This window comes from Phlebotomus papatasi, chromosome 2, assembly GCF_024763615.1.
Source record: "Phlebotomus papatasi isolate M1 chromosome 2, Ppap_2.1, whole genome shotgun sequence".
Taxonomy (NCBI): domain Eukaryota; kingdom Metazoa; phylum Arthropoda; class Insecta; order Diptera; family Psychodidae; genus Phlebotomus; species Phlebotomus papatasi.
The window spans coordinates 10,627,576-10,649,192 of record NC_077223.1 but is presented as its reverse complement, the minus strand read 5'-3'; the positions used below and the strand labels follow the sequence as shown (position 1 = coordinate 10,649,192).

The 21,617-nt window shown below is 34.8% G+C and overlaps 1 protein-coding gene across 2 annotated transcripts in view; it reads left to right on the top strand.

Moving 5' to 3' along the window:
• LOC129803741 (limbic system-associated membrane protein-like) overlaps positions 1 to 21,617 on the top strand; it is a 156,067-nt gene that overhangs the window by 110,054 nt on the left and 24,396 nt on the right. For both annotated transcript variants that reach the window (XM_055850511.1, XM_055850510.1), the window contains exons 3-5: positions 6,072 to 6,256; positions 13,112 to 13,453; positions 14,232 to 14,501. In XM_055850511.1, coding sequence (XP_055706486.1) covers positions 6,175 to 6,256; positions 13,112 to 13,453; positions 14,232 to 14,501 — 694 coding nt within the window. In that variant the 5' untranslated portion in view covers positions 6,072 to 6,174. The remainder of the gene's footprint in view (positions 1 to 6,071; positions 6,257 to 13,111; positions 13,454 to 14,231; positions 14,502 to 21,617) is intronic.

Genomic DNA, 21,617 nt, shown 5'->3' with positions numbered 1-21,617 from the left:
CGAAATTTGGCACACTTACCCTATCGTTTTTTTTAAATTTTGCATTAATTGGACCGCCAGATTTCTGTCGTCTTCAAAGAGTTAAAGTGGGTTAAATTTAGCTTGAACAGAACAGAGCTTCTCCCATAAGATCTGACTGTCTTGTCAGATTTTGCTGTCTTGCACAAATTGAATTAAATGGCATTACTGCAAAGTCAGGGGTTAATTGAGGAAATAATAAATAGAAACAGTTGATGAGAATGCCATCAAAGTGGTAATTTTCGATGAGGGGGCAATCAATTGAATAAATCTACATAAATTTCCATTTGACTTTGTTGCCTTTTGGCTTCCCACTTCAGTAGCAATTAAGTGGCCGAAGAATGGAGCTTTTAGAGAGAATTTTACCCTCCCTTATGAACTTCAGTCCAGATGGTCGAATGTAGAAAAATAAAGAGAGTGTATCATTGCGTGAAAGTTCTTCACGAGTGGAAGTTCCTGGTACTTTTTTCTTGGTTTTTTTTATTGCTCGAACTCAAAGAGAGAGCAGTGTCTATAACCAATCGACTTTGAGATATTATTTTGACTCTTCACATTTCAAGGGACAATGTTTGGTGGATTTTTGGTATACTGAATTTTTGTGAAATATGCCGATTGTTCGTTATTCCGTCCGTATTTGTATTACTGGCCTCTAGGTGAAACCTGTAAGACATGGGACCCGATCAAATTCCCGAAAGCCAATGTCTCGAACTCTAAAATCCTGATAGCCAAAATCCCGAATTCTGGAAAGTGGCATAGCTACTCCCACTCACGATTGCACCATCACGTTTTGGAGGCAAAATGAAATTTCCAGTGTTTTGGGCAATTATTATACATAATATGTGTAATATATTATATCCTACGGACAATTTTGTCCTTTTTAAGATTTTGATTATTCGGGTTTTGGCTTTCGGGATTTGGGCTTTTGGGACTTTGGCTTTCGGGATTTGGTTTTCAGGATTTTGATCCATTCGGGATATGGCTTTTGTGATTTGGCTTTCGGGATTTCGATCCATTTGGGATTTGGTTTTCGGGATTTGGCTTTCGGGATTTTGATTCATTCGGGATATGGCTTTTGGGATTTGGCTTTCGAGATTTGGGCTTTTGGGACTTTGGCTTTCGGGATGTTGACCCATTCGGGATTTGGCTTTCGGGATATTGATTCATTCAGGATATGGTTTTTGGGATTTGGAATTCAGGATTTGGCTTTTCGGGATTTCGGTATTCGATATTTTTTGGTTTTTCAGGATTCTGGCTTTCGGGATTTGACTTTCGGGATTTTGGCTTTCGACATTTGGATTCATTTGAGGTTTTATGTCTTCGGCATTTTGGTCTTCGCCGGTAAGAAATATTGATTTTCAATCCTTAGTAAACCCACAAAAATTAACATTCCTTAGCAAGAAATAGTTTCTGGACAAGTCGGACCCTTTGTTTATAAAAAAGTGAACCATTCACTTGGGAAGATTTTCAGATCATCTATAAACAATTTTAAAAATCGATGTTAAACCAACTTACATTTAAAAATAATCGTTGTTGAACTCGAGAATTCGAGCACTCCGCGAATTTTCCTTAACCATTGTTTTTTTTTCTTTTGGGAAAGGTTGAAGCATTTTAGGGACAAGCATTAAAAGAATCCCCTCGATGGAAACTTTTTCTCACCACAAATTTGATTGGGAAATCATGACACGACTTGGGGCACCATTCCTCAGAGGGTAGATATCTATATAGCTACTTCCTTTTGGGGTGAAACACAAGGACGAGAACACTCAGACGATTTCTTATCACTCTCCGCAGTGTGTTATAACTTGAATCATCCTCATTGAGTATGGAAGTTTGTTTGTCCCCCAACAGAAAGTATTCGCCAAAGGGGGGAATGGGATGGTAAAAGTTACATTTCCCACTGAATTTATTCAAACAGTCTGTGCTTAGGGGTGGCTTTGAGGACTATGGGCGCTCAAGTGAGTGAAGAAAGTGTATAAGGATATGGGGTAAGGTGTGAGTGATTTTATGTACCATTCAATGTGGTAGACAATTTCCCTTTCGGCGGCGACACTGTGGGTGGCTTTTTGTTCCACAAAATAAATTTTCGCCTCGATAAGATTCACTTCCGGCTGTTTACCTCATTTTTCCCAGTATAGTCCCACCCCTTCCCCAAAAAGATTTTTCACCCCCAGCAGAAAAGATGTCTTTAAAGGAGAATCAATACATATGATCATGAAGGAGTGTACTTTAAGACTCTTCCATTTCCTCTTCTCACCCCTTTGTCAGCACTATAGTCCCTTACAATATTTCGTATATACTTCTTTTCCATCCTATATTTTTTCACTTCATCCCCCCCAAAGTACAGAGGAAAATCGCGCGTGAAAGAAAAGATTTTTCCAATGTGGTGAAATCAAATAGCAATAATTTGTTCTAGTTGTCTCATCCTTTTGTACATTTTCCGCTCAAAGAACATAAATTCGATGGAATTGCAGCAAATTTGCAGCACTGAGTCACTTTTCGTAATGCACACTATGAATTCTGAGTCGGTTATATGGCTGAGGAAATGTGAAAAATGAGCTAGTACTTTGCAAGGAATGGAAAGCTTCATACGTTCAGATATGAATTTATATGTAAAAGCTATCAATTATGGCACAATTTTTGACTCAATATTTTCCTAAATTGAAAACCAATATTTTTAGCCAATCACAAATAAAAAATATTTCTTAATAAAAATATTATTTAATCATATTTTAAATATGATTGAAATTACTGACGTTTTATTATCGAAAACATTTATATAATCTTCTTTGTACAAGATATTGTAAATAATACCATCGGCTAAAACCGTAATCTCTGTCTACTTGTCCTATACAAGCAGAAGGATTGATCGGAGTAAAGTCTCATCTACTTTTAATATACTAAAAATTGACTATCACATGTCAAATATCATTGAGGATACCACTGTTGAAGAAGAAGTAGGTCAAGATTAAAGAAGAATAAGTTTAATTTAAATTATTGTTCAATTTGAAGAAAATTCGCAATTTCCAGAGAAATGTGTAGAGAAAACACTCAATAGGGGATGATGGGGCAGTTTTACCCCTGACTGAATTGCAAATTGGATTTTGAGATCGATTTATGGTAACATGATGTACATAAATAAAACTTCGTATATTTGGTACAATTTTGAAAATTTGAAGTTTCGAGTTTGTGGCATCACGCTGTTTGTCCGGCTGTCCGTCCGACTGTCATCATGTCTATTGTCAAAGCAGAAACCCCCATAAATCGACCCAGGAATCATTAACATGTCCCTCATTTTCTCCCAATCCCTCCCCTCAATTTGGATATGTTTTAGAGATAATCCAGGCGGACATTTCGTCCTTATACGAAAATCTCGTTGAGTCATTCCTAATATCGGTTTTTCAAGGTCTAACCTCAAGAAGGCTCTAAAGAGCGTGTTTCCCAACCGAATGATGTCATTATGCCATTTTTGGGCTATTTGGAAAGATTTTGAAATTTCTGATAAAACTAAACCGGTTCCAATCGGTTCTGAACCGGTTCCAATCGGTTCTGAACCGGTAATGAACTGGTTCATACTCGATAACTAATTTTTATTCGAAATTCAATTATATTCCTCCTGAGGTGTATTTTGGGAAATGTTTCGAGTGATTTTTAAAACGGTTCAAATCGGCTGTGAACCGATAATGAACCGGTTATGAATCGAGAAAGGATTTTTGTCCGAAAATAAAATCTATTACTCTCAAACCTGTTTTGGGGAATCAAAAGTACTTTTGAGGTATAACATCTGAGCCACGAGTTCGAGCACTTCGCAAAGCCTGCTTTGCCACCTCTTTTTTATGTGAACGAAAACTTGAGATATTATAATAACTCCTTATTGATTGCTTAATTTCGATAATTTTTTCTGTAAATGCTTAGTTTTATGTAGTGATAAACTACTTCTGAATATTGGACGAACATGTACTCATAGATTAGTATTATAATTAAATTTTCAATTTGAAAGCACTCAAAAAATTATAAATTTTTCTTCTTTTAATTTTGTTTTGAATATGCCATTAGGAAGTATAATTTAAAAATTTTTAGCTTAATTGATTGGAACAGCTACTAAAATTTTTTCAATGAACATTCAAAGTGGTTTTTATTTAAAATAATTTTGTATTTACCAGGAAAATTCTAAATGAACTTGCATGAACTCCCCTCCTCCCCATTCAGGTACTTCCAGAACCTAAAGCCTAAGCTAAACAAGTAGCCTTTAGGTACTTCTTTAGTAATATAAATATCTTAGCCCATTCTTTTCAATGGAATCAGAAAAGTATTCAAGAATTTCAAATACCCTTGCGTTAAACTACGCCACTTTTCCCTGAGATTAACCTAACGTCTCTAGGGTGGAGTAACCACTTATCGCCACTTTTAGAAAAAACTGAAATTAATTTGATTATAATTTTTAAACCCTTAATATAAAGTAACTTAAATTTGACACAAAGTTACTTAGATATGTTGTCTATAGATATGTCAGACTAATAGTCCCTCAATTTAACGGTGGATTACTTAAAAAAATATTTTTGTACTAAAAATTCAAAAATAACCACTTCTCGCCACCTACTTGAAAAAGCCCAAACTCAATTCTTTTGGACAATATTATTAAAAAATATATTCAGCGTTGGTTTTTCTTCCTGATATCCTTTTTATTACTCGTATTATTTGATTTTTCTTCGATTTAACTATAGGTGGCGAGAGGTGGGTCACTGGCGAGAAGTGGTGACACCACCCTATTACTTTTGATTAAAAAAAAACTGTGGAGCAGTTTCACATGCCTGATGTTTGTTTTTCAAACGTTTGCCAAATGTTTTTTTTTACATTTATTCAAGATAACCAAGTCTAAATAGTTTTTCTCTGCTTTTGGCTTTTTGAAAATGTACAGAACATTTTCTATAAATTAGGTTTTTTTTTAATCCAAATATGCTACATTTCCAAAAGTTATGATGCTACTCCAATGAAAAGTGAAAAGGGGAAGAACAGTTTTTTGTACATGACTGCTCTTACGTGCTTCTGCATTATTGACTTTTCTTTGTGATGATTCCTGTCACGACTGTTTTTTTTTATCAGTGACAGAAACCAATACAAGGAACAGTTGATTATGTAGAAACACATGAGAACAGTTATGTACTAAAAACAATGTGTTTCTCCTTTTCATTTTTTTTTGGGAATAGCAGCATTATACATGCGTGAAACTGCCCCATACTTCCTTACTCTGTCTCTGAGAAAATAGATAGAAAACGAGGAAAGTGCGAAAGAGCTAGTGATGTCTAAGTGTCGTGCTCTCAAGTACTAAATCAGTTTTATTTTAAGCACTTCATTTGAAACCCTATCCCACGATTTTATCAGTTAATTTGGTGAAATAAAGAGAGAAAACCACTTCGTCCTCCGTCAATAAAAATAAACACGAAGCAATGCTGGTAATTGGATTTTTCCACTCATTCTATCCTCAATTTCATCCCCGCAGCCTGACTTTTATGGGTTGGTGTTTCGTTTTTGGGGGAGAGCTACTCTCTTGTTAGGCATCTTTCACTAAATGCTTGTGCAAGTAGATGAATGGAAAACCACTGCTAAGGTTGTATGTGCTCCTGGAGAGCTGTGATTCTTTCATTATATATTTTATTTTTATGGTATATGATTTAATTACTTTAAGGTGTGCAAATGTTTTTCCTAATAAAAGTATTACATGGGAAATGAGAGAAAAACGGCTGTAAAACTTTATTTTTCTAATAATTCACTGGTGTTGAGGGCTAAGGGTGAATAATTATAAGGCTTATAAGGCCTATAGTATGTGCGAAACTAAATAAAATTGATACATTGTGTCAAAATAACTAAGAAAGCGTGAAAAAGATCGGTTTAAATCCGGAACATACATAACATCTTTCGCATATGGAGTCGATTGGAGCTCCATATGACCGAAACGTAGTTTTACAATAGCTGTGATTATGAAAGAATCACAGCGAAAAGCAACTCAATCTCATGGTTGAATTTTATTTTTTCACCATCTCTATTTTTCTTTTCAGAGTGAAAAATCCGTGGCTGTGGAGGAGCATTCAGTTTTGTGGTGAAATCACCTGAGCAGCCCCTCAAACAAATTCTCCCTGTGTGTTGGGGGTGGTGGAGCAAATGAGAGGGATGGAACGTAGAAAATTGTTTGCCAAGTTGATATTGGCACTACTGAATGTTCTCGTTGGTCAGCATCAGCCAGGTGAGTTTGAATAATAAATTAGATCCAGAAGTCGACACTCCAGCAATGAATATTCCCCCTCATCCCTCTTCATAAGCACTCACCCACAATTTCCGGTGAATTCCCGGAAAATTTACTCTCAGCCATGTCACATCAAGTGTTTTGTGGCATGAATCCTGATTCTGGTCTGTTGAAAAATTCACACTCGTCACATTGAACCATTACTCCCTTCATACGATTTTTCAACTATATAAAGTTCCCATAGCCTGGTCAATTATACCAAAAGATATACAAATTGTGGCTTAGAACTACAGTAGAGTCTCGCTATAGGCCATCGCTCTATAGTCCACAATTTATCGACCGTTGATTTCAAAACACTGATTTTAAGTTAGGTTATGTTTTTTGTACGCAACAAGCATACAGTAGACTCTCGCAAATTCGGCTCTTTTAAGATCGGGCTACTTTTTCATTCGGGCAGCGGTTACATTTGAAAAAAGTTTGTTGTCATTTTTCAAGTTTGATTATGATTATCAAATGAATCAAATATGCTCAAATTTGGCATGGCTTGTCTTAGTTTTGATGTTATTTTGCATTATTGAGGGATTTTCATGCAATTTACGTTATATATGAGTGTGTAAACTCAATATCTATATGCACATGAATAAAAATTCGTTGCATTTCAAAAACTTTGTCGCCCGAATTTCTGTCTAATTCGGCTGACATTTAGGTCCCATATGCCCGAATTTGAGAGAGTCTACTGTAATTATTTTAATATTTTTGGCAAACTTTATTAAGTAGTTGTGATAATTGTGATCCACAATGAAGAGAGCAAGGACAAGTACCACAATCGCAAAGAAAGTGGAAGCCATCGAGCAATTTCAATACTAAAAGTCGTTGATAATTTTGAAAAATTACATGGACTATAATGCGACCCAAGTGTCAAATCTGAAACCAAATATGGACTATAACGAGACTCTACTGTATGTCAGATGTCTGATATAAAGTTTGAAAAAGTTTACCTGAATATCTGTTTAGCAATAAAATCCGCAATTGTAAATTGTTTAGAAGAATTAAATATTTTAACTGTGGACTACGCCACAATCAACAAAAATTAGTACATGTACGAAAATTGATCACGAGGTTAAAAATAAACGTCAAAATTGTGACATGGTGCTATTCCAATGAAAAATTAACATGTATACGAAGGTCAAGGAGATGAACTCCCTCCGGATGCGTCAGAGGGTGCAATCCTTTCAGGACAGGAAAACACAAAATTCTTTGCCAAAGCTTTCGACGCTTCAACGCGTCTTCCTCAGTGGTCAAATCTGTGATTTGTCTCTGAAATTTTGTCCGCACTGTCTGTCTACTACTCCAAATGAGGATTTACAGGAAAAATTGGGAATTCGTCGCGGGTACTCCTTATTGGACATTGATATGAGGCCAACTATGATATGAGTTGGCCTCATATCAATGTCCAATAAGGAGTACCCGCGACGAATTCCCAATTTTCCCTGTAAATCCTCATTTGGAGTAGTAGACAGACAGTGCGGACAAAATTTCAGAGACAAATCACAGATTTGACCACTGAGGAAGACGCGTTGAAGCGTCGAAAGCTTTGGCAAAGAATTTTGTGTTTTCCTGTCCTGAAAGGATTGCACCCTCTGACGCATCCGGAGGGAGTTCATCTCCTTGACCTTCGTATATGAATTGCCGTCAGTAATCTACCGAAAATTAACATGTATGTTTTGAACTTTATTATTCTCAAGTGCTTCTTCATTATCGACTTTTCTTTGTGCTGGTTCCTGTCTCACAAAATAGTTGTAACACAAAACAATACAAAGAAATGTCGATAATGCAGAAGCACTTGAGAACAGTTGAGTGCTAAAAAATCATGTTCATTTTTTATTGAAATAGCATCATTGAAGTTCCATTTAAAACTTGCACATCAACTATTTTATTCAGAACTTCAGTTTCTATAAGTTTCTATAAGTATTTCAGTACTCCTTGGTTTAGTTGTATTAAACTGATAAGGTTAATTGTATCGATCCAGCACAGAACAGAAAGTCTACAGTTAATGCTAATTGTATTACCTATAATAGACTTAATTTCCTGTGAGAGACTCAAAAATCTTAAAGAACTCTGAACAGTCGAGACAGAAACCAATACAAAGAAATGTCGATAATGCAGAAGCACTTGAGTTTAGAACAATGAAGTGCTAAAAATATTATCATTTTTCATTGGAATAGTACTATAAATGCGTATTATTTCTGAACATAGAATTAGTATATTAGTCAGCATTCTATTCTTCTGACTGAATACCAGAAAAATTAATTGACATTTATATTATTATGATACTTTCGAGATAGAATGTTCATACTATAAGCCTTCCTTTGATGAAAGTTATGAAAATATTTCAACCTTTTAGGGTATGCAGTTGTATTATTAAATTCACTCACATTTTTTTGGTCTCTCTAAAATTATTTATTTAATTAAGTTTCCCGGAGAATTTTCATATCGACATCAATGTAATGAATTCACTGGTGTTTTTACACAGCATAAATATTTGGAGTGAAACGAAGAGCACTCCAGCATATTCAAACAACCATGTATTTACTTATTGGATTTGACATTTTAATTGCACGACGAATTGACCCTTAACATAGAAAAAAATGGTTGACTAGACTTTCTTAATTGCTTGAACTCGTTATTTTGCTTAAACAAATTCGTGCATGAGGATTTATCACATGGAAATTTGATTTCCTAAAATATTCCGTAATTTATTTATTTTTCAAAGAGAAATTTATAAAATTTTCAGGGATTTTGTGTACAAAGTTTGCAGTTAAACAAAAATGTCAGATACCGGAAATTTAGAGATAAGAAAAAAAAACAAAATTATGTTTCTTCGTAGAGGTCCAAGCTTTCCAAATTTTCTAGACATGTTAATACAAAACACTTGTAATGTATTTAGGAAAGCAATATGATTTTACGATTTTCTTGGGAAATCCAGTTCAAAAGTATGCGGTAGTGCCCCAATTTCCCCTGGTCTTTGCGTAACAGGAAATGGTTACAGTTGTACATTTGACAAAGCAAGTTTTAAATTCAAACACTTCCGTTTAATTTGATTGTCTATGTTTTATATATTTCTCATATGATTTCATTTTCAAATTAATACACCTTTGAATTGGAACACCTTTAAATAGGGCTTTTCTCTTACTTTTAAATGGAACTGGACCTTATAAGGATATAAATAATTTAGTTTCACATAATAAATGTGAATATTGTGTAGCTAAATTACGTTATGATATGGTTGAGTTACAAATAAAAGAGATGCCAAAGCGTTCAAGCTTTGCAGAATGCTCGAACTCACGAGATAGAGCTATCCGTGAATTATTTTTTGCATGTTTTTCGGGTGTGTACCGGTTTATTAACGATTAAATTCACTCGAAAATCGAAAAATAATTTTTAACTAGAATAGGGAAAGGCTCATAATTTTGTCCAGTTTCTTATTTTGGACACTTTGAGGATAACATTGAACACTAAAAATAAATTGATTAAAATGATGGATTTTTATTTCAATATTTGATGAATAATGAATTCTATCTAAATATTTGTTCTTTTTGGAAGATTTTGACACTAAATACGTTAAATTTTGAATATGATTTGAGTTGAAATTGCTTTGTTGAAAATTCAGTGTGAGCAATTGCTTACGAGAAATATGACAGAACTTCGTGTTTACTTCAGTTCTTATTTAGCCGTGGTGAAGTACTAACAAAGTTTCTTCGCTTTTTTTGAGTGATATTATTGAATATTCATTGAATATTGTGTTGATTCACGTTAGTGGTGATTTGTACATTTGATCTGAAGTGAGATTTGCCTTATGAATTAGATTTTTCGTGTGAAAAATGGAAAATTTTTTAAGACATTCACCAGTGAGGTGATAGCTCTTATTTTGGACAGGTGTTTTTCTCACGAAATTTCGTGAAGTTTTAGCTTTTGTGATGTCTAGGTTGGACAAATGCCTGGAGAAACAAAGAAGCATCATCTCTACGAAAGAGATGTAGCGAGAAATGCCTTGAAAGGCTCCCGGAAAGGTCAGGGAATGAGCGAATCCGCACGTACTTGGAGTATCGAAGTCAACTCACTTTAATGAATGATATGGAAAGTTTCCGGGCTTCTGTGACATTCTAGGTTTCCCTTACATGAACAGGAAGAGGACTTGGTAAGATTGGTTCATCAAATGAAGAACAATGGGCATCCTATTGAGGCGGACTAGCTGTCCAAATTTACAGCCAAGTTGGCCAAATTAATAAACAAGTTGTCCAAAATAAGAGCCAAAGTCACCTCTACATATCAATTCATTTTTAAACGTATTAAATTAATTTTATTAAAAATAAGACGATAAATAGCTTGCTAAGTTTCTAAACAACCCTTCTGGAAAGAGAGTAACAAGAAATGTCAATTAGTATTGAAAATATCGCACTTCAAACTTGGAACTTCGATGCTTATAAGCAGACTGTCCAAAATTATGAGCCCTTACCCTATTGGCTATAAAACAAACTTAAGGTCAAATAAAAAAATAATTTCCCACAAAAAACTAATTAATTTTCGGTACATCGATGAGAAACGATACAGTCGGGTTAAAAATTTTAATGCATTTCCAAAAAATCCAAATTTAACCGAATCGGTTAAAAAATGAGTTTTCCAAAGTGATTGACCTTTGATCTTCAATATTTCAAAATGGCGAGTTTTCTGATCATAGATATATTTGGACAAAACGTACATCTGGACTACATCTAAAACATATCCGAAAATCATTTAAAAAAAGCTTGGGCAAATCGACGACCCAGAATATAAGTCGAACAACTCGAATTTTTTTTTTTTTATAAAAATCGTTTTATTCGTTTTTTGGATACTTCTTTATACCCTCTACCTTCCCTGTGAATATTTGAAAGGTAAATATTTTCAAAGTCAAAAATTTCAAAAGTCCTATACTCTGCATGTAAAATCTCAGCTTCAAATCGCTGTTCTGTTAAATTTGCCTACTGCGAGTTATTCGTTTCTTATTCTGAGCGATCTAAATTTTAAGAAAAACTGAAAAACATGGTTTTGTAGGAGTTGGAGTGAGGTTAGGGAAAAGTCCGGAGGTATTGTTTTTTTTGGGGGTCTTCGAAAACCGGCAGTTGATATCTTTTACCGTTTAAACTCCAAAGCGATAGTTGGATAAAAAAAAAGTCGATTATATAACTGCTTTTTCTTTGAATTCCAGCAGTAAAACAGGAGAAATTTGCCTGATTTTAAAGATGTACTGATTCAAAGGTGCCCACTTCCCCGTACGGAATTTCTAATTAAAATTTATATTAAAGAAGAGTTTAAATAATTTATGATAATGTAACTGAGGAATAACGACTGTATAGTTAATGTGAGTTGGAAAATTTTAGCTGCTATACCAAACTTCCCAACTTACTTTAAATAATAATCTTTACTTTTAATGACTTCCATTCAATATCTTATTAATTATAGAGCTTTGCTCAAATTATTTCATTTCCTGGATCAATCTTTTGCAAGAACAATCCAATAAATCCACTTAGATTTGGACGAAGGTGCAGAAGCAGAAAAAAAGATACAACTTCTTAAGCCGGAGGATGAAAGTTTCTCTAGTTTATCAACTATATACAAGCCACTTCTCCGAGGACTTTTCTTGTACTCATACACTCAGAATCTCAGTGGAGAATTAAATCCCAATTCAAATGTCTAGTGCTGAAATCATTTATTGTGCAGACTCTACAGAGAGAGAGAGTAATGTTAGTTTCTGTGAAGAAATATTTGTTACTTTTTTTGATTAAATTTTGTCAAAAGAATGTTTTTCTGATGTAGGGTAAAATGAGGTAATTTGGAACCATTTATAATTCGGGACATTTGAGACTTTCGCACTGTTTCAGATGAGCGAAGAGAAAACAAAGACCGCGAAATAGAAGAAACAGCTTTTCTTCCCTTTGAATCTCAACAGTGAGAAAATCTCAAATGTCCCAAATCAGGGGGGTGACATTAGCTCTGAAAAATGCAACCAGTTTTAGTGTAAATTTTTTACGGTTTCCTTACACATTTCACGAGATATCTCCGAAACTACGTAGGTTACCAATTTGGGATTTTCGGTTGCCCATTCCATATTAAATTGGCTTTTATTTTGTATTTGTATTTTTTGCTAATTCATTCCACAATGACAGAAAACACCGAATGAACTCCAAAGTTTTTTCGGCACACTAGAAACACATGGGAAACATAGGAAACGTCATGCCCCTGTCCCAAATTGTAAAAAAAAATGGTTCCAAATTACCTCATTTTACCCTATGTAGAGTATAATAAAAGTTTTGCCAAATCGATGAAGTAGATCTTACTAAAAAAAAAAGTGAAAAGACTATTTTTCCATGTGAAAAACCATTTGAACTAGTTCCAACACTATCATGAGCCAATAATTTCTCAATTTCGTGATTCAGGGTGAATTTTAAATCTTTTATAAATCTATGTGAAATGCTAGACTTTGTGATGAGTAACTTGATTATTCAGGGTCAAAAATTCGAGCATTCCGCAGAAGTAGAATGCTTTTCCAGCCCTTTTTGTCCTTCTCATCCTTCTCATTCATCATAGGTTCGTTGGGAAGTTAATAAAAATAGTATGAGGTTGACTTTCTGGACACATGTTGGCACTTGTATTTGAAATGCTCATTGACATGATCTCATCCCTTGGGAATGGGTGAGGGTGCTTTGACTGCCATGTGGCATTCCCCTGGCAGTCACATGTGAAAGTTTCGGTGTCGGGTTGATTGAATTTCTATGGTGAGTTACTGTGAAAGCTTTTGTTATCTCTTTGCCACCTTAGGTGTCTGCCAGTCGTTGGACATGTCACACTTGAATGGCGATGGAATGCCTACAGTTTTGCCAAAGTTCATTTCACGCGGAAATCTCTACAAAGTCACCACGGGGGATACCGTCACCCTTCCGTGTCGCGTGCAGAACCTCGGTACCTTTGTGTTGCTCTGGCGACGCGGAAGTTCAGTTCTAACTGCTGGTCCCCTCATGATTACACGCGACAATCGTTTCAAGCTTGTTGACACGTACGATTTGCAGATAACCGGTGTTCGGACTCAAGATGCCGGAGACTACATCTGCCAGATTGGTGACCAAGAGACCAGGGATCAAGTTCACACTCTTGAAATTTTAGGTAAGTTTTATTTGTTGTACAAAGTAGAGTGACACTTTTAGAGCAAATTTTGGGCTATTTAAAATCAAGAGATGTATATACGATAGGCCCCTTTTGCTCTCAGCATCTCATTAAATATTTAACTTCCTCAGGCAGAAATTTATTTTACCATTTAACTATTTATTTCAATATCAAGTTCTGTACTAAATCACTAAATAAGCATGAAAATGCTCAATTTTAGAAGTAAATAATATTCTAATAGACCAATTATGTCAATCACTGAAATTGCTACAATTTTCCATCGTCTCTTGATAATGCACCCTGGAACAGAGAGGACTACCCATCCTTTAAATTAATTCTGAAACACAGTTTACGGATTCTTTGGATCGTAACTGGAAAATCCATTTGCACCAATTAGTCATAGAAAACCTCTAGTAAGAGCTCTTTTCATTCAATACTTATACATTTTACTGGGATGAGAATGGCAGACTGTAAAACAAGTTAAAAATACATTTTCGACTTTTTTTTATATCGTCCTTTGTGGTGACAAAAGCTTCTTTCCTTCATTCCCTATTTTCATGATATTCTGAGCTTAAAGCAAAAAATATAATAGTGCAGTGCAAAATCTTTCATGCAAATAATTGGGGAGATAATTAGAACATTTTTCTGTCTTGGCGAAAAAGGCGCTTTTTAAAAAAATGATGATTGTTTATATTGGTTATAGTGAGGTTATGTAGGAATTAACCTAAAAAAGTAAGGTTATCTTTTCGACATAACCTCTTTGCATTTTGATTTTTAGTGCCACCTACAGTACGTGCTGTGCCTCAAAATGGTCTGGTGACAGCTCGTAAGGGCAGTACCGTGACACTTGAGTGCAAAGCATCAGGAAATCCTGTACCATCGATCTACTGGTACAAGAGGGATCCCCTGGCGGGTTCTACTCATCTGTCAGATAGTTCTACTCTAGTTCTCGACCGGGTTGAGCGACAGCATGCTGGAGTTTATCAATGTGCTGCTGACAATGGGGTGAGGGAACCTGTCTCAGCAGATGTTCAACTCACAGTACTATGTAAGTACCATGCAACGTATTTAAGCTATTTTGTGACTTCTTCTCCAGTTCATTCAATGCCCACAAGGGCAACATGAGTAACAATAGTAAAGCAAGTTCACAAGAAAGTTTCACTTAACAAACTCCATTACAAACTTTTGCGTATATACAAATGATTTCTTACATTGATTGTACTCAATGCTCAAAAACGTACTATACCGAACGTCTTTTGCCTTCTTCAATACAATTTCTTTCTCTGTGAGAAAAAAGATGCTAAAGACATTTCTTTAGGAAAAGCACTCCTACAGTGCAGAATTTCTCGTGCAACATTTGACATGAAAAGAGTCAGTAAAAGCAGGGAAGCTGCAAAACATAATTTTTATATACAGCACATTTTTCCAATTCATTGGAATCTGTATGTGTGGTAAGGGAACATGGCGCAAAACATGTTAAGTTGAAAAATTTCGAAATTTTCCAAGATAAAAGAGATCGATACGTTACAAATTATTGCCATAGATGGAACCTCTTACATATCAAGAATTCCAAGTTTAAAAAGATTTATGCTAGAAATACGCAAAATAACTGTGTTATCACACTTGCACATTAAAATTTTAATATGATTCACATTAATTGTCGCTGGTGAGAGTCCAATTGTGTAATTTGTGTGTTTGAATCATTTTATATTCAAAATTTGATCTATTTGTTGATAAAAAGGTAGACTTGGCCCGAAAAATTTGATATAAATCGATTTATAGCATTAATGCGAAAAATTAATGTGATTTTCTCTTTAATTTTTTAATGTGAGAAATATTTATGCTTTAGGTAAATTTAAATTTATTTTTGCAAGCCAAGTCCACTTCTTTATCAATAAATTAAAAAGAAAACCCAAATATTAAGTGACTCAAAGACACAAATAACATATTTGGACGCTCACAAGCGACAATTAATGTGAATCACATTAAAATTTCAATGTGCAAGTGTGATAACGCCGTAAAAATTACATTTTTTTACTGTGATTTTTCTTATGATTTATTGCACAACTACATTTAAATCAAGAAAACTACATGAAATCAAAATTCAAATGCTTTTCTCTCTGAAACGTATTACACATAATCTAAATGAAACTTATTGTGACGTTTTAAAAAAGAAGAAGAGTGAGAAAGAGTGAGATAGTCATATGCAAAATGCTTGAAAAAGAAAGGAATGTGAATTTTGATTTCATTAGAATTTTTCTGTTCTGAAGAAGAAATGGAAAATTTTGTATGGAAAGCGATATATAGTAAAGAGAGGTAATCCGGATACTTTTCATTGAGTGCGACTTTAATGCTTGTTTTTGGACTGATGAAATATTTTTTTCGCCATTCCAAATCAATAGAATTATTCTTTGTTTAATTTAGAATCATAATAGAAATAGAATTTTAGCAATAATATTGATGAAAATTAATAAAATTACGATAATATTAATATATGCGCAAGAATGTTACTGCGATGCTTTTTTGTAACTCCGTTGAATTCGATGAAACTCGGATGCTCATTTTAAGGAAAAGTTTAATGCATAAAAATGAGAAAATATTATTTCAAAAACATTTTTTAGAGTTTTATTCCATCAATTTATTTCATTAATTTATTATTTAATTATATATATTTTTATTTATTTTAAGATTGCACTCAATTCTTTGATTTTTCCTCGGTTTTCTTGGCTGACTTCCTTCCACGTTTTTTCTTTTCAGCTTCAATTGGCATTTGAGCCTTTTCTTTACCATGTGTTTCTCCTTTAGTTTTATCTCCTTTTCTTCTGCCCTTATTTTTTGTTCCTCTCTCTGGTCAACTTCCGTTCAGCAATTTCTTTCTTTTTTTGTAAATCCTGCCTCAATTTTTCCTCCTGTTCCGCGATAATTTCCTCGGAAGATACAATATACTGGTGTTTGACATTGCTGGCTTTGACCCTCTTCTTCTGACGACGTTTTGGAATTTCTCCTGGCCAGAAATAGCATTGTTTTAGTGTGTCGAAGATCGGTTGAGTCTCAGAAGTTGCAGAGAGTTGGTTTCCAGGGATGACTGGATCATTTGAAGGATTATTGTCGGTGGCCTGATCGTGCTGGTTATTGATAATTGTATTGGTTATTGATAATGGACTCCTCTGAATGTTGGAAAACAATTTTCGGGAAATAAAGACCAGCATAGAAAAGTGGCCCATCCATCCAGCCACTCTGTGGTGACGTTCCCATTTTCCATCCTTCTGCGTTGTGAATAGCAATTTTTGGAGTAATGTCAGTTTTATGAACAGCCATTGGAGGAGCAAGTTCGCCAGTAGCTGACACCCTGAGGAGTACTGTGATACATTGCTTCGGTCCTGAATTTTTAAGAGATGGAACTACACGTGAACCTCTCCTGGACAGGACACTTCCATCTTCCGGTGTCAAAAAGAAGGCACTTTCGTCGCAATTAAAAACACGGTCTGGTGAAATGCTCAGAAGGTTGTGTTCTGTGAAATATTTAAGACAATTCTGAAACCATTCCGTGAGGTCTTCAGCAGTAACAGTAGCTCTTTCCAATGAGAAGGATTTTGGCTTGCGCATGCTGAGCTCTGGATGACGCTTAAGAAAATTCCTGAACTAAACGTCTCCGGGTCTTCCAGCTGTAAAATGGTTTGGAATTTTGTAGACCTCACAGATGAGTTTAACGCTGTCCAGAACTTGTTCCTTCCCGATGGGATGCCAGCCATCCGCACATCCCAGGATCCATTTGACAAGTTCTTTTTCCTGTTCTTTTGAAAGAATTGTTGGCCTGCCATTGGGGCACTCCTCTGGGTATTTGCCGGTCAATTTGTTGTGCAGTGTTGTTCTTGGGACATTAAATGTTTTGGATGCATATGCTATGGTAGAACCATCTCGTACACACTGCAAGGCATTCCTAAGACCTTCCTTAGAGTAGGGCTTGTCCTTATAGGTCTTTTCTTTTGTTCCCTTTGGCATCTGAAACAGAAAAAGAGTCCTGAACAATGCAAATTCTGAACCAAAACATTGACTTTCACCGCATCCGACATGCATCGAAATGTAAACATTCACAAAAATCACTTATTTCTGTATGAATTATTAATATATTATCAATAAACTCTTACTCACCTTGTAGATCAATAACTACACTAACTTTTATTAATAATTTTGATTGCAAATAATGTTTTATTATATAGAAAAAACACTAAACTTTTTCCAGCGCCGAGCTGTCAACAGCAAAATTTTCTCAGAAATTAAATTTTTAGTACACAACCCAGCTGACCCGAGCTTAAAAAATATTTCTTTTACCCACTTATTAAACCGATAAAAATATAATTTTTGGTTTTTCTTAAAGTAGAATAGTTATAATATGATACTTCAGTAATTAATTACAGAAATAAAAATATAAATTATATTTTAAGTGGATGTATCGGAGTTAAATCGGTCGCGGCATCCGAGTTTTGCAATCGTCGGAGTTACATGGCCTTACTATACATATTGTCCGTCTGAGGATTTTGCGAAGATGTATTTTTCTTTTAGTTTTTTTTTTATCAAAAATAACCACTCTGAGTGAAATATCTAGAAAGAACTAAACTATTAATAAATTAACCGGAAATTAAAGTGCAAGTTCACATCACATATTCTTGATACTTCAATCACCAACAACAGTAGGGGAGACTGGGGCAAAAAGTCACAAAATGGATATTTTATTTTTTTCGCAAGCTACCTGAACAACCCATAAATTTCTATTAATCCAGTTTTATATAGGAAATGTTCCGCTCTACAACTTTTTGAAAGTCATTTTCCTCTATTTTGTAAGGAAATACATTTATCGAGCCGTTTTCTAAAAGATAATTTTGTAAGCATTTCTAAAAAATGCTGGGGCAAATAGTAACAGGCATGGGGTAAATTTATCATATTTGGATTTGCTTTATTACGGGCTCCTGTAAATTTATTTTTATAGAGAATTTATCCCTCTTCTCTATCTGAATGAGGAAAACGCTTTTCAAGTTATTTTCCAAAGTCTATTTTTGACAAGAAAATTCTATTAACCATTCATAAAAGGTGAAAATGCCGAATTGAGCGAGGTGAATTTGACAAAATGTGCCGAAGAGTTGCCGAGTAAATGTAATTTAAGTTTAAGTGCAGAATAAACACAAAACAAAAAAATAATGGAAAGAAGTGTTTTGTGTTCTTTTTAAATTAAATATCTTAGATTCTTAATATCTTTTAGAATTTTTATTCGATATTGTACATTAGGCTATGCGTATTACTTAATTTTTTGGGATCTTCATCACCATTACGCCCATCGCACAATAACTTTTGTTTTGTAAACGTGTTTTTGATATTTCAGTTAGAGTGAGTGAGATCTGAATCTAGTCATCTCGCTCACTCTCATAAGAAATTTTGAAAACCTGTTTAAAAACAAAAGTTATTGTGCGTTGGGCATTACTGTGTACAGCAACAAACGATAATACATGGCAATGACGTTTCTTTTCGCCGTGAGACATCAGAAATTGCTTCGGTTTTTGTTACTTTTTGCCCCTTACCTTTTGTTACTTTTTACCCCAAGTGGTCATTTTTAATATAAGGATTTCTGGAGAAAAGAATCCTTTGGGAATGCTAAAATAGATATCGGCTTCGTATTCAAAGAATCCAAATCATTTAGGAAATATTCAGCATTACATCGATTTTGTAAAATAAAGGTAAAAATTGATGTCTGCTGCAAGGAAAATATTTTAAAAACAGGACTAAAAATTTCAATATATATATTTTTTAATTTTTTAAATTCCTTGTTCGAATTCTAAGACACTTACGATATTGAAGAAGGTCTATGGAGGCTGCCTATGGAAAAAAATTTAAGCCACTATCTTTTTTTTAATCTTGGAAGATATTGAATTTTGAAATTTTCGATGTGTGACTTTTTGCCCCATTCTCCACTGGAAGTGCATTACTGTGTATTTTTGTTTAATTTCAGATTGATAGAAGTACGGAATTTAAATTGTATTCAAATAAATGTCCTTTTCACGAAGTTATTCATCTTTGTTCAAGTCGTCGATTTAAATTTTCAAACTTTGAACGGGTTTTTAGATAAGTTTCTCTGACATATCTTCGAATCGGTACAGTGTAAACCCCAACCGAAGAGGGATCTCAAAGCGAAAGGGGTAGTACGGGTATTACTGAACGTAAACATTCAATTATATTTTGATAAGAAATTTAATTCTTTACACTTTTGTCTTAAGTGGTTTTTTTTTCTTTCTTAATGTTTACATGTCATTTCTAAAAGCTGTTTATGGCAAGAAAAGTGCCCTTGCTAATCCTTTTCTGTATTAGGGCGGTGGCAGCCAAAATCCCGAAAGCCAAAATCCCGAACGCCAAAATCCCGAAAAGGCCAAAATCCCGAAAGCCAAAATCCTGAATATTCAAAATTCTGAAAGGGATGAAATTATATGGAGGAAAATGTTTAGAATAATTTCCTAAGACACAGAAGATTTCCCTTTGCCTCCAGCAAGCGCGGGCACAATCGTGGGAGTAGCTGTAACACTTTTAAGAATTCGGGATTTTTCCTTCCGGGATTTTGGCCCATTCAGGATTTTGACCGGGACCCGTATTAGGGTTGAGCTATAATTGAAGCTGAAAAAATGAGATAGTAATATGACACACATTAACAAGTCACGCCCACAAATTTAGCTGTGGGTGGGGCTAGAAGTTTCCTTTAACTAAGAATCAAGCTATACAGGCGTGGATTAATTCTAAAACTAAATCGAGTAAACCTAAATTGAAAAAAAAGCTCATTAATTTTGTAAATTTTCATTATTTTCGTTCTCTGTGCAAGACTTATTGGGGGCGTGGTCTAATTTTTATCTAATTCTTATAATTCTCTTCCTGCAGAAACGAAATTACAAAATGTTTTGTATTACTGTGGTCATGCTAACTTTAAGGGAACAAAAGAGAAGTGCCTAACATAAATTTTCTAACACCATTAATATTTTCCAATGTAATAGCCCTATGAAAACCGTATAGGAATCTTAGACAAAATATACAGGTTCCCCCTACTCAAGTTCGCCACATAGTGGAAAATTAAAGTTATGCTCTAGTGATTCTGGGCAAAAGTTGTGCAGTCGGGAAAAAAGGGGTTGCAAAATTTTCCAGCAAGTATCATCTTTTGGAAACCTCGTGAGTCAACCAAAAATTTCCGCCTACGTTTGGGATATTTTTTTTTCTCTTCTGCTTCAGGGCACTATTTCAATCAAGTTCCCAGCAAAACTCCACTGAATAATTCATGTCCAGTCGGTGGAACGTGTGAAAATGCCATTTAATTTTCTTCTCATATTCATCCCTAAAAGCTCACCCCAAGACCACCATATTAGTGAAGAAATATTTTACAGTCACCTTGTAACATTAGCAGCTCCATCACAAACACAAATCACTCCCGTTTCGCGAACATTTGCACCCATTATTAGTATGTATTTCACGTGGGAGAAGCTCATCTGTATCAATTACCCGACAGTTTCGTTAAACATCCACCGCCTTGCATGACATATAACATACCACCATCCCCTTGGCAGCCACATGTACAAATCATCCGCTATTTCTCGCCTTTTGGAAGGGTGGCGGGTTGTGGGTACTTCTTTTTTAGCGTTCTCTTCTCTGGCCACAATTCGGCGCTCGTGGCTCAATTGCTTCCAAAACTTTGGTATTTTGGCGTGTCATGATGTTTCGAGCTGGAAAATTGAATTTTGCAGATGGAATTGCAGAATTAATGAGAGAATTGGTTAGCGTGTGATAGGGGGTAAAATTCTAGGTGAAAGTTGGTTTATTTGTAATTTAAGGCCACATATATAACGTACCATTTCTGGAATGCATATTTTATTGGATTAGTGTGAAATATCAGTGTGAAAATTAGTCGATTATGCTAGAGTTTGGTATAAATGAGAACTCTAAAATGAAGTTTAAATCCCTAGATTTTGATCTATGGGAAATTGCATCTATTTTGCCTTTTTTGACATCAAATTGATGATCAACAGTAGACCGAATAATCACTTATAGTCACTGATAACAATAATATCCTGACAATTATGAAGGTAAACTCGTAGATTCTGGCAAATTTCAGCATTATGCGAAATTCCCTTGCGATATA